Genomic DNA, 14,245 nt, shown 5'->3' on the forward strand with positions numbered 1-14,245 from the left:
TCCTAGTCTCGAGTTATACGACTTGCCGAGTCAATGAAAAAATTGACTCTAGTCGAGTCAATTTATGCATTTCAGAAAGGGACTCGAGTCAGGTCGAGTCTCCAAAATATCGCGACTGGTGTTGAGTCATGACTCGAGTCACGCTTGGTCGCAAGCCTGCCATAAGCATATCTGATGTTTCAGAGTCTCAGACGTCAACTGCTGATTCTAGCCCCGCGTCAATTCGACACTCACCCGCCATTGTTTTGTCACACGAAGAAACAATAGAGGTAATGTTATTCAAACTAGTGCAGGCCGAAGTAGAAATTGACATATCGTGCTGTGTAGTAATATGATAATGCACGCTCCATCAGGAATTGTCTTGTCTGCTGCAATTGTAGTACCATACTGTTTGAAGACAGCGAAACCATAGTGTCATGCAATGATGTGGACACAGCAAAATCGAACGACTCTCTGCGTTTGGGTTACGGCATACTTTTCATTCGGCCAAAGTGCCCCTTCAAATATGCAAATCCAACTCGAGTGCTAACGATAAGACATAAGAGGTATCGTTTCTCATCACAAGTAATGTGAATCTCTGCTCACATCCAAGGAGTACATGCCTACATTGCTTTGATTGGAAATTGCAAATGAGAGGCCTGAATAGTACTGAGATAGTTTCAAAGAGTATGTTTGGCCGAGGGCTACCATACCCATAGAAACTGTACTTCAGAACTGCGCTTCAGTAAGCTGTACGAGTACGCGAACCTACTCTTTTTTATTTTACATGCAGGAGTCTCATGTGGAAGCGGACATGTCGACACGGGCCGTGACTGACATGCAGGTACAGACGGACAGACAGCAAGCAGACGACTATCTGGCTGCTATCAAAGCAGAGCTCGAAATGGCAATTTCCGCATTGTTGTTGCCAAAATTGGAGGAATGTGAGACTATTTTTTTGCTGTTATTATAGCCATGTACGCTAGGACGGTGGTTCTTGACCTTTTTGACCATGCGGAGCGGTAAAACTTCAAAAATCAAAGTTAGACCTAATTTTAATTACGACAAATGTAGGCACCTGAAATGTAGCATTGGAAACTTTATTTAATGCTGGCTACTTGATAGTATATATTGGTACGTGGTTGTATTGAAGTTTCTTCAAGGTGAAGCTCGCCATGTCCTGTTAAAGACCTCTCACTAACTTGATTGCGAATGTTCGGTATCATTTTAAAGAAATGCGACTTTGATGTTTGCTATAGTTTCTGTTATACTGCCAAGTGTCGCTTGATTGCACTGTCGGAATTTCAAAATCTCTGTATCTCTCACGCTGAACTCGTCTGAAACAAGTTGTAAGCTACTTTTAGACAGTTTCGTACGCCGTTGTGTCGTACGCCCGAAGTATATGGTGAACTCTTAATTACGATGACACGCAGAAAACTAACTTTGCAACTTCTGAATCAATTTAAAATTTAATGTTTCATTTCTCTACTGACTGGACAGTGGACAAACGTCCACCTTGCTTTTTGAAATTGGAACTAAAGCACTGCAATAGGGTATCTTAGCCAATTATCACATCGTTGGCTAGCAGTAAATACAATTATGCCAATAAAACAATAGTTGGTTATCTATATCCTGAGCGTTGAATGTAGTTTCCGAAGTCGTTCGCAATAGGACTAAATCTGTTCAATGTCAATTCCTTGATAAGATTAAATCAAGATAATATTATGTTATGGAATAGCCAAGCTATTCTGGTAGTGAATTGAAAATGCCAAGCTGCAAGCTACAGATTGTAGTTTCATGTTACGGTTTACATATGCAGAAGTTTACGGTAATCTGATCCAGTAAAAGGCAAATTTTACTTTCAGTGAAACAGTCGCACCATCAATCCGAAGTGGAACGTAGCGAGAAAATAGAGTCCGCGGTTCGTCTGGCGGAGGAGATGATCGACAGGGCTTTGGAAAGCGCGAAAGCGAAGCAGAGTCTGGAGGTTGGTTCGTAGCGGGCTTGTAAAAAATACTATTTAAAAAGGCCATATCTGGAACTACTCGCTTTTCAAAATACTTTACTAGAAGTAGAACTAGAATTAGCCTACTTATTTTTTTAAAATATGCAGCTAGAACTAGATCTGGAACTACTAACCGTTCAAAATTCGTAACTAGGAGTAGAACTAGAATTACTGAACTTTCAAAATTCGCAACGATAACCACATCTAGAACTGCTCAATTTTCAAAATTCGCAACTAGAACTGGATCTAGAACTACTCGATTCTCGAAATGCGCAATTTAACTAGAACTGCAACTGGTCACTTTTCAAAATTCGCAACAACAACTGCATCTAGAACCGCTCCATTCTCAAAATGTGCAACTGGAACTTTAACTTTAACAAGGTACTCACTTTTCCAAATACGCAACTGGAGCGAGATCTAGAACCACCCACTTATCAAAATTTCTAATTAAAACTAGATCTATTGCTACTCACTTTTCAAAATTTGCCACTAAAACTAGATCTAGAACTACTCACTTTTCAAAGTTCACATCTAGAACATTATCTCGAACTACTCATATTTCAAAATGCGCAACTGAACACTAGAATTACTTTGTTTCAAAATACGCTACCAGTACTAGAACTACTAACTTTTCAAAACACCCAAATGGAACTAGTCAGTTTTCGAAATTTGCAACTAGAACTACATTTAGAAACTGCCCAATTTTCAAAATGCATAACTAGAACGGTAACCACTCACTTTTAGAAATTTGCAAATAGAACTAGAACTGCTTGCTCTTCAAAAAGTACACAAGCACACCATTTTAAAAATTCGCAACTAGAACTAGAACTAGAAATGCTAGAAAAATAACCGTAGTTAGTTGACAGCCGTAAAAGCGAGATCGGTAGTTTGCACAAGTTTGTCAACCTGTAGATGACGTCACCTCTGCATGCCTTGTGTCGTCACACAGTCGCTCTTTTCTCAGTCGGACGGCGGAAACTTCCTTCTGGCGAAATATCTTTCCGACAGCCGGCAGGAACTCGTCAGGAACGTGACAAGCCAAATGCATGACCAGGTCTTCTTACTAACCACTTCTGCTTTTCACTCGAGTAGTTTAGAGTAGTTCTACATTTAGATTGGCTTTAACACTTTTTGGTCAAGTACTCAAGTAGGTAGTGTCAACTTGCGCTACTCAGGGGGACTGGCGCCTATAAATTTGATAACTTATCGAAATTTTCAAATTTTTTCGGTTGGAAATCCTAACATGGTACCCTTGTTCTTATATCATGGCCTTGTCTCACCAAACAAAATGAGCAAAATTGCAAAATTACATTCTTACTGAGCATGCCGCCAGTATTTTCTTTTACTGCGAAACTGTTTTTCTCACTCGTAAAATTTCGTTGTCTCGCTGCATCATAAACCGAGGATTTGTACGAAATTTCTGTCGTAAATGACTCGCTGATTTTTGCAAAGCCAACATTCAAATCTATGTTTTGCTAATTTTTGTTCGGCCTAGGTATGCCATGCTTTGAGCTACAGAACTTTTTAATAAAATATTGAATTTTGAAATTTCAAAACTAATTTTCGCCGAGATGAGTTGCACATAATCCTTCAAACTTTAGCAACAAGTAGGACTGTTCTGTTACTTCCTAAAACAGAGTGACTGCAAAAGGAGAGACACAATTTTAAGGTACGGTGTTCGACGTTTCATATCACTATTTCTTTTGTCAAATCCAAATTTTGTGGGCTAGAACTATTATTTGTTATATTTTGTTTGAAGCATAGCAGCACCTTGCATCTGTGAAAGTTTCAAGGTGATGAGGGTGCCGCTTCACGAGATAGCTCTGCGAAACCGTGTTTCTCACACGTAAAATTTCGTTATCTCGCTTCATCGTAAACGAGGATTTGTACGAAATTCCTGTCGTAAATGACTCGCTGATTTTGTAAAAGACAACGTTCATATCTATATTTTACAAATTTTCGTTTCGCAGAACATAACTTCACGGTGAAATTTTGAAAAACAATATTGAAATTTGGAATTTCAAAACGAAATTTCTCCAAGATCAGCTGCACGTAATCCTTCCAACCTTAGCAACATGTAGGACTGTCCTACTACGGTACTTCCTAAAACAGACGGTAGATAGGAAATGGGACACTACGATTTTTAGGTACGGGGTTTGGCATGTCAGAGCACTATTTCTTTTATCAAATCCAAATTTTTGGGGGCTATAACTACAATTTTTGATATTCTGTTTATAGCATAGCGACACCTTGCAGCTGTGAAAATTTCAAGGTGATGGAAGTAGCTCTTTTCGAGATAGCTTTGTTGAGGTGCTAGTCTGCTTGAAAGTGACGAAAACTAATTCTATTAACCACTGCCACATTCTACACTGCTTACTCTAGTAGTTTTGAATGGCTGTTCTCAACCTTTGCAGCTTGTTCTGTGCAAAATTTTTCAAAGTTGTCAGCAATGATACTTAAGTAGCAGTACAAGTACCGTGCCACTAAATTCTGAAAACTCAAGTAGCTTCTTTCAAGTTGGTATGACGATGGTTCCCACTTGTAATTTCTACTCGGAAGTTTTTACTCAAGACGTTCAGAGTATTTTTACTCAAGTTTTGGTAATTTGCTTTGTTGTCAACTGGAAATTCGCATCTACTTTTCTTAGGACGCGAAAAGTGGACGAGAAGTTTCGACGATGACCGAGACGTCGGACTCTGAAATCGAGTCGAGTCTGGTGAGAAGTTTGAGTCCGGACTCGGTGAGGAGGACGCAGGACGTCGTGCTGCAGAAAAACCAGCTCGTTGCTCGGGCCGACATCGACAATGCACTCGGAGAGATTTTCGGTATGAACTTGACAACCAATTACCAATAATATACTTGGTCTGATATCACAGGGGGCCATGGGACAGGATGCTTTGGCAAGGTTTTCAGTATAAATAGCGGAAAGATTAGGGTTACCATATTTTTGCGACACAAATTCCGGACGCTCGTCGGCGCCCACTAGTGGATTTTAAAATAAGGTATGAGCATATTGTCGATCACTATGACGTCACACCAGCAATGCTTTGTCTATCGACTAGAGGTGGTCACGATCCGGTTCAGGAGTATATGGTTGTGTGTTGTAAGTTGTAACCAGGTCCTAAGCCCCATTTTTTCAGCCCATCATCAACAAATAAACACTAATTTTTGGCCCACCATAGTGTAATCGATGCAACTTCTGGGGGCTTACTATATGCATATGGTCGGTAAATGATTTGAATGAATTATGTCAATAATACTGGTTCTTCCACATATTACTATACAATTTTGATCCTCTCTCCGCCCACATGATCAGATTTAGCAGTACACAGCTAGCTGGTGGAGGAGGCTGACTTCGAAAATGCAAGAAGCGTAATTATACATTGTTAAGTCATGTTCGTGTCACACCGACAAGCTTATTTATCAGCCTAAAGCCTGAGATTACTGTACCACTGAGCTATATAAACACCCTAAATCCGGTGGCTTCGCACCTTTTATGGGCGCGACTCCATTTTCAATTTGCCGTGGCCTAGCTCCAAATTTTATAAGCTGATTACTAATTAAAGGTCCGCAAATTTACCTAGACTTACTCACAGCCGAATTTGAAAGCTGATTACTTTCAACATCATCGTGAACCCCAGAGGCCTAGAATAAAGGCAAACTAACCCAGGTTTAGAACCACTATCTTTGAACAAAGCATCAAATAAACGGCGATTATAATTGAACTTATTTCTGTAAATGAACGCAATTTTTTGCGAGGGTGGTAGTCCCCATATTAAATCTAATATACGTGATGCTGTATCGCGCGCAGCGCGAAGAAAAATTTCACGAAGCATAAATCTAGCCAAAGTAATGTTGTTTATGTTGATTTACGAGAAAATCATGATTTTACTTGAAGCCTTCAAAATTCCGGACATTTGGGCATATTTCAGAAATTCCTCCCGGACGCAGTTTTAACAGTGAAATTCCGGACATGTCTGGGAAATTCCGGACGTATGGCAACCCTAGGAAAGATGAATGGGAGATCGGCAGTCCACAACACATTCGATGTATCCAACTTGCAGAGGGACAGGTTCAACCAATGAACCTGGAACCTAGTGCAAGGAGAGAGATGTGATATGGAGGATGGAATTCTCATTTCAGATTAGAAGGTTGTGTACCAGGTCACTGCTCTGTGTGTTCAGTCAGGGTTTGAGAAGGAGCCCATCTTGTTACAGGAAGGAGAGATTGTTTTTTAGACATGAAGAAACTGTTCAGTGCAGGATAATTCAGCTGTTTCATAGGGATTTGCAATGACAGTATGCAGATTGAAAGAAGTTTTGTCATATTGGGATTGAAAGAACAAGGTTTCTAGAGCAAATTGCCTGAAGTCATTCACTGTCATGAGCGTTTATATATTGGCAATACAGATTTATTCATAACATTCAATAGTGAGGTCAGAGATTGGTACGTGTGCTAGGGCACCTATTATGCTGAAAAGTAAGTAACCGAGGAGAGACGGGGATCATTAGATGTGAAATTATTTTTATGGAGTTACCAGGGTTTGAAACAGGTCTCCTAGAGCAGTGCTCTTCAGCCGGGCGTACCGTGCCAGAAATACTCGAGGGTTCACCACTTCTAAGGGATACAAGTGCAAGTGATGAAGACCTTTTTTAGTCATCACTATGTTAGTGAAGGCAAGAGTGTTTATTTATAGTTGTCACGGTTATTGTTGAACACTACTGTAATGGGGCGTATAGTTTTTTGTGAATGTTGAAATGGTGTACTATTCTGAAAAAGGCGGAAGTCCGCTGTCCTAGCACACCGTGCACAGAAAAGTGAAAAAGCTGCACTGAGGTGATGTCAGAGAAAGATAAATCCTATATATGCTAAATTAAGCTGTCATATTGCTGAATACATGGCTCATTTTACTTTCTAAATCGTAGAATGGAATGTGAAATGGGTATAATTATGAAACACTCGCGACCATAAGTCAATCGCCTGAATGACAGTTATCACGCAGACTGTTTATATTGGCTTGCATTTTGGCTCAAGTCCACTATTTTTGTAAATAGGTGAGGGTCGTTTTCCTGATTAATAGTAGCTTATGTCCCAATACAGCTTTAAAAATATGATCATTTCAGCTATAAAAATAACATGAAATGAATCTTCATGTCTCAACTTTCTCATCAAAAAGATATTAGTCTGGTCCCTCATTGACCCAAGTCAATTTATTTCAAGTTAACTTGTTTTGAGTCAATTTTTAGGTTAATTTGTTCCGAGTCAATCTGCGAGTCAAGTTGTTACAACTTGATTCACGAGTCCATTTGCTCTGTTTAGATGGTTCGAGCTCGCCACAACAATTCAGAACTTCCATCACTTTCACCGCCATCGATCGCCAGCCAGAAAGCATGTGTGACGTCACAGAGGACGACAATTGGACGTTTTCGGGGTTACGAATTTCGTCGGACCCCGAAGTTTCAGAGTCGACCAGAGACGACTCAAATGGGGAGCAGCATATTCCGGCAACTCAAGTTTGGTCCGTTTTCTTTTTTTTTAATTTTACTTTTTGCTTAGATTTCCAATTCTGCGTGACAGGCGGTCAAACGTGACAGACACACCTCAATCCCTGTCGAGCTCGAAATTTGAAATCGTAGACGATCTGCCCCGGAAACAACCAAGGCCAATTGATGTCGCCGACAGCCCTGCGCTGATCCGGTCCATGAGTCAGGAAATTGATCACATGGCTCCAAACGAAGAGGTCAGACAATTTTGGTTACGGTTTGTCTATAGATTACTAGTCCACAGATAGATATGCAACTCCCGTTGTTGCACTTCGTCAAGCAGTTTCATTTACTAGTGAGCAATATGAAGGCAGCATGCGCAAGAAGTTAATGCAACTGATCTTAATCGAAAGATAGTTTCGCACTAATTTGGAAAATACCAATCAAATGTAGTCATTGCATTAGAAACGGCCCTCAAATTATGAAATCGACATTGTTCTAACAACGGGAGCGGCGTTACACGATAACCATAACAATGCCTAATTTCTTCAAGCAATTGTTCGGAATAATGCAGATTTTCAGACTTTGAAGGGTGTTTCGGGGTGGTTACATTGCCCTTACCAGATGCGCTTGTGTATCTATCCTTAGGTTAGTAATCTATAGTTTGACAGGCTTTTACTTCGGTGAACATGCCCATTATTTAAATCTGTAAATTTTCCTTCAGCCTGGATCTGTGGCTCCCCCTGGTGTTGTCGAAGAATTGATCCGCCCTGTCGATCGCGACGTCGTTGATTCATCCCCGGCCCAGGACACGTGAGTTTGAAATTGAATAAAATCAAATGAAAAACGAATTTGTGACAAGGCATCAAAACAGAGGCTCCTACAAGAAATAATATGAAATCAAACATCTTAATGTTCCGCTAGACTGTCTTGAACTGCCGAAGGCAAACTCGAACTTGCACTGTGCCTGCTATTGCGCAGTGTAGAGCTCATGTACTAGATCCATTTGGAGTTCTTGGAATGAATTAGAACATGGGCCACCAAATCAAAATTAGCCAATTTTTCAACCTGGTAGGTTGGCGTTGCCGACGAAAACAGCAATATCGAAGGCAAAGGTTCTAAAATACTGCCGAGTCCCACAATCCACCTTTATCGTTCAGAATATGTCCTGGTGTGCTACATCCAGCCCACAGGCAGCGAGTTTGACCCTTGAATTAGAACATAGGAAATAAATTGGTTTGGCGCGAATTCCAATGCTTTATTGTAAGATCTCTTCATCGTAGAATGTCATTAACAGGCTTGACCTTAACGACGGAAGGGAATGGATTCAGTCGTTTAGTTTGTTATCATGTAACAATAATTTTACTGGTAGTTACCGTATTGTAAGATTCAATTTACGTATATAATTAAGGCAGAGGGATAGGAAATACTAAGTACATGATACAGTCCGATGCAACTCTGTTGTAGCACCTCACGTCATCCGGGGTGATAAAGTAGCGGGTCGGGTGTATCAGCCTCTCATTTTCTGCAGCAGATACCGGTAATGCTTAAAATTGATGAAAATGATGAAAAATTGCAGAATATCGCAAGATGACGCCAACTTCATGGCTGACAACGACGACCTGGACGAAAAATTCTCTCTGATTTTGGCTGCCGAGGCTCGGACTGGAGCAGAAAAAGAGACGCAATCGCACGTTTCCGTGACAACCGAAATGACCAGCAAAACACCCGATGTGAGTTTTGTGACAGTTTTGGTTCTCGGCTGTTTTAGCTCAGGGCACAATTTCAAAAATAATTTTGCGGATCAGAAATATTACACTGCTTTTCCAATATTATTATTATTAGGCACAGTTCTATTGAAGTTTCTGCGAGTCTTGTTATAAACCACTAACTTTATTTTGATCGTTCGGTTTTTCCCGACATGGCCATCCTAGGTAGAGCTTGAGAGCAGAGTCTAAACTTGGTTTGTGCGGTCACGTGAAGGTAAATTACGGAGATCAGACGGTAAGTTATTCCATATAGTGACACCAATAAACATGATTGAATTTTGCACAAGACTGGTAGAGTGGTGACAGGAACAGGCAGGAAAATCTTTTGCAATGCTGGGAATATCCTAAGGTGTGTGGAACTGATTAGTGATTACCAAAGTATAGTGGTAGTTCACCCAGTATATCAGCACTGTCAGTCATCAATACAAACTCGATGGAAGAGACTGCGTCTGGGCTATATAAGTAGCCAGTTTAACTGCTCAGGACATTCAGTCAAACTTGCTATTGCTATACTTTAGTTCTGCTACTTATCTGACTGAATGATAGGAAACCGAGCTCCTGCAAGAAAGTTAAACAAATGAGCTATTAGAAAAGATAGCTGCGAGAAAGTCCAAAGCAGCACGGCAGTCTTACAGTTCCCTGGTTGGTTCAGGCTTCAGGCTGGCCCTGTGGTAGAATAGGTAGCTGCAGTGAAAACAAGCTTAGAATGACAGACTTTTACAAACTACTGGATTGTCAAATTGCGCAACTCGCAATATGAATTGTTGATGAGCTAAAAATGTTTGAGATCGAATCGGCATTTCAAAGGGTCGGGGTTTCTAGATGGGATGGGTTTAACTAACTAGATGGGCAGTCTGTACAAGTGTTGGGATCAAGTCACTACCTTCTATTCACGAGTCATTGCTCGTTTTGACTCGAGTCAAGTCATTCGATTTGTGAAGGTGACACGAGTCAAGTCACTCAGTCATTTCGAAGTTCGATATATGATTCTAGCTATTGCATCTTGCAAGATGGATGTAGTACATATTGATCTACTATTAACTGTGAATCGAGTAACGAATATCGTGTTAATTGCACATTCAATGGCTCGCATATATGTAGACCTGCTGAGCCACGTCGGCAACAGTCCACCAAATAGGTAATAGAATATGAAACCTCAGAAAGTTGAAACTAATTAATACGATGTAACACACAATCCACCAACACATCCATACGATACAACAATTGAGGCCTGAACCAATCGTTGACGAGTAATCTAAATCTGTAAACTAATATAGTGTATCAGTGTGATTCAAATAACGCAATGGGTTCGTTAAGATTTGCACTGAGCAGTTCACTGCTATAGATAGAACACTACTAATCTGCGCCAACAAAAGCTCTAATCTAGGAGTTCTCAAAGTGCGGGCCACGGAGCTATTTGGAAAATCTTAGAAATAATGTAAGTTTAGTAATATTTGATGTGTTAATAGCTAAAAAAATAAATTCTTATTAGTTGATTATACGTAGGCTACATAAAGCTTTTCATCCGACTCTGATGAGACGTAGTGGTACGTATGGAGTCAGCATTTCAAGTCTAAAATGGGAGGCAGAAAAGGCGGCTTATTGCACTGGCTATGACTACATATCGCTAACAGCATCTAAACTAATATGCGCGTATATAATACCTGGAAGGTAATGCTGAAGTAACCAAGTATTCCGGCAGGGTCATAATGTCGTATGCCATTGAAAGGGGTGTGCAATAAACTCGGAATGAAGTGTAATTGATGTATAAATTTATTGTACTTCGGCAGGTCGTATTATTGTAAGTTAAAAATGGCCATAATGACAAATTATTAGCAACTTCTGGTGGAGGTATACTGCACCACTGCAACGAATAGTAATGGATTGGGGATTCAGCGGAGCGCATTAATATTTGCAGTCTGTTTAAAATGTCATGCCTGGAAATCAATGTAGGGCCTACATAATGTGAGAGTCACATGAATTGATAGTGGATGGAATATTCCGACATCGCAACTTCAGTTGGTTCAGTACGTGACATACAATGTACATTGTAGGCTATACAGCATGCATATAATCTGAAGATCTTTCTCCGCTCCTCTGTAGTACCCCGTAAGCAATGAATTGTTTGAAGCTAGCTCAGACTGATTATACCATTCCCCTCAATAGTGAAACTAAAATTCCAGTCACACAGTGTATACGGGAATCCGATCATTGTGTTTCGCGAAGCGAATGGAGCAGCGGACGATCATAAAATACTCAAAAGTTTGAGCATATGATCTACCAGAGCCGTAACTGCCGAACCCCAATCATGAGAGATAGAAGGGGCCCAAGATTATTTCGTTGGTCGATTGTTGGAAGATAATCATTGAACTTGAAAATTTTCGCCGCTCCGCGCGACTTCATGCTCCGACATGTTTATATTTTGATTTCATCATTAAATAAGAAGAAAAATGCGCATATTTTAAAGAAATAGGCATATCGGCGCCGTCGATTACCACGCATTGAACAGGATTATGACTTTAAGATTAGAGGTGGGCCAAAGCACATTTTCAACCAGGAAAATGGGCCACGGCCAAGAAAGGGCTGAGAACCCCTGCTCTAATCACTTCGTTTCCGGTCAATATATTTGTGACATACTGGCTGAGTAAAACCGGGCGGCGCAATCGTTGCTCGCACTGATCGTATCCGCGTTTCGAGAACATGTAGCCTACTTATAGGAACAGCGATTTAGGCGACACCGATTACTAGACTTGTAATTTGCTCGAAAATTTTGCTTCGAGAAACTAGTCAATTCACACCGCACCGAGTCAAGTAATTTCTGCAAAGTGACTCAAGTCAAGTCATCAGAAAAAGTTAAGTCGTCCCAACACTGGTCTGTATACAGACGTGGTGTGTATATATTCTCCCATGTAACTTTAAAATCCGATCTAAAAGTCATTTTATGCCAAAGTGTGAGTTGTATTATGTCATAGGGGGCCATACTTTTGTGGCTCAAATTCTGCACCCATTCTTTAGCACCCACTAGTGTAATTATACTGCTAGAAAAATCGATTACTAGGTAGGGTCACCATACGTCCTCCTTTAGGTAATAGGGACACGCCGATAATATTCCTCTCATTGGGCGGGGGCTGATAGTTATGAAGGTCGTGCCAGTTGTCAAGTGTGAAGTATTCACCAGATAATTGCATATTGTACTCCACCAATTAAGGGTAATCCGAGAATAATCAATGAAAAACTCAAATAACTCCACTTCTAGTTGTTATAATTGACTCAAATTTGTTTTGCATCGTCTTTGAAGACAGCTCAACAATTCTTTGGGGTTGACAGAAAAAGTTGAATTTTTTTTTGATTTTCCGAACAAATTGAAAATTTTAATTGGATCTGTGGAGCCTGATACTTGTCAGAATTGAACCAAATTTGGTGTGCCGCTTTTCTAGGCTATCTTGACAACTTAAACCCTGAATGGCTGGAATCCAGAAAAAAGTTATCTTTAAACAACCCTACTGCCCATGTCATCCTGATAATGCCGAGTGCCAAGCGGAGGATCCATGTATACCGGTTTTACTAATCGGGTCTTTGGTCTGACCAGGCCAGGGATTGAACCCACGAGCTACCGATCCGGAAGCCATTACGCTGTCTTGGAATTCCATTTTTGCTTAAAAAAATTGATTAGAGTTACCATATAAATAGGATTACCATATTTTGAGATACGGAAAGGGGGATCTCTTTTCACAGGGTACACAAATAGCGGACGAGAAAATGGGCGATTTTTATACTTATAGAGCTAATTTAGTTCTGTTGGTCAACACGACTCCCGAAATATCCGTCGCCCGTGGGTTCGGCCCAACATTTCACGTTTTTCGTGGTCTATTTGACCATTTTAGGCTTAAAAGAAGGACAAATTGCCAAAAAGGAGGACAAATCCTCCTGAAGGAGAACGTATTGTAACCCTACATAGAAATGAGACACATAGCCACTGGAATTACGTTAAAGTAATTGAAACTATGTCCATGCAATTGAAATCTTTTCCGTACTTTTATAGTAAATGCGTAATTGCCCCGAGTTGTTTGTAATGTTGTTGACTAAATACAGCAGATGTATGGTTATGACATAGCCAGCAAACATCTTCATATTTAGGAAGTCGAAAAGTTGTTGGCCGGCCGTTTGGACCCGTAAACTTCATGTCACCTCCACCTGTTTCTTTGTCGTTTTCCATTACAAGACCTGCAAACCAGTCACTATCGTCTATTGCAGCTGCGTATCCACTTGGTCTTAAAGTAACGGCACAGGGTTGACTGCGACATGCGAACTGCAGAATGCGAAATATAAGCATAGCTAGCTTTCATCAATGCCCCACTATATACTTGGGTTACCATATTTTCGTGGGCCGAATTCCGGACACTCTTTATCGCCCCCTGGCTGGTTTCAAAATGACGTATGAACGCATATGACGTCACACTGACAATGCTTTGCCTATCGATTGTATACAGGGCTGGGTTCTTTAACAAGCGCTTTTATGCTATTTCGAATTTGAGCTCTAGTGATTGCTAGGGTCGGTGTTCTCTTCTGGTCTGCAACAGACTTCTTCATGTGCCATATGAAATTGTCTGGCCCGTCGGCCATGTGTTTGATAGCCCTGCTGTACTGTTAGGTCGGTGCAGATATGTGACTCTGTGTTGTAGCCAGACCGAAACAACACTTCTGTGCCAACTCCCGCCCCAAAAACACTGGTCTGAACTGAGGCCCACAGGGTGATCGATACAACTTCAGGTTAGCTTACTATATGCGACTGGTTGTTAAATTTTGTGAATGCATTCTGTCCGTAAATTGGTTTTTCGATATATCACTATAAAATTTTTAGCCTCTCTCAGCCCACGTGATCAAAGTTAGCGGTAGAACTGATGGAGATGATGACTTTGAGAATGCAGGAAACGTAATTGTACATCGCTAAGACATGCTCATGTCACGCGCAGGCGCGTAGACAGGGGGAGGTAATCGGTGTCCAATAT

General features: G+C 40.7%; 1 protein-coding gene across 1 annotated transcript in view; it reads left to right on the plus strand.

Annotated features, from left to right (window-relative positions):
• The window catches only part of LOC145449113 (uncharacterized), a 38,024-nt gene that overhangs the window by 1,892 nt on the left and 21,887 nt on the right, over window positions 1-14,245 (plus strand). The window contains exons 2-10 of the mRNA XM_080327591.1: window positions 184-269; window positions 773-923; window positions 1,845-1,966; window positions 2,949-3,038; window positions 4,632-4,809; window positions 7,304-7,502; window positions 7,562-7,724; window positions 8,192-8,280; window positions 9,047-9,200. Of these exons, the coding sequence (XP_080183717.1) occupies window positions 794-923; window positions 1,845-1,966; window positions 2,949-3,038; window positions 4,632-4,809; window positions 7,304-7,502; window positions 7,562-7,724; window positions 8,192-8,280; window positions 9,047-9,200 (1,125 nt within the window). The 5' untranslated portion in view covers window positions 184-269; window positions 773-793. The remainder of the gene's footprint in view (window positions 1-183; window positions 270-772; window positions 924-1,844; window positions 1,967-2,948; window positions 3,039-4,631; window positions 4,810-7,303; window positions 7,503-7,561; window positions 7,725-8,191; window positions 8,281-9,046; window positions 9,201-14,245) is intronic.

Source organism: Botryllus schlosseri, chromosome 1 (assembly GCF_051294905.1).
Source record: "Botryllus schlosseri isolate E-star chromosome 1, Bs_hap1, whole genome shotgun sequence".
Classification (NCBI taxonomy): Eukaryota; Metazoa; Chordata; class Ascidiacea; order Stolidobranchia; family Styelidae; genus Botryllus; species Botryllus schlosseri.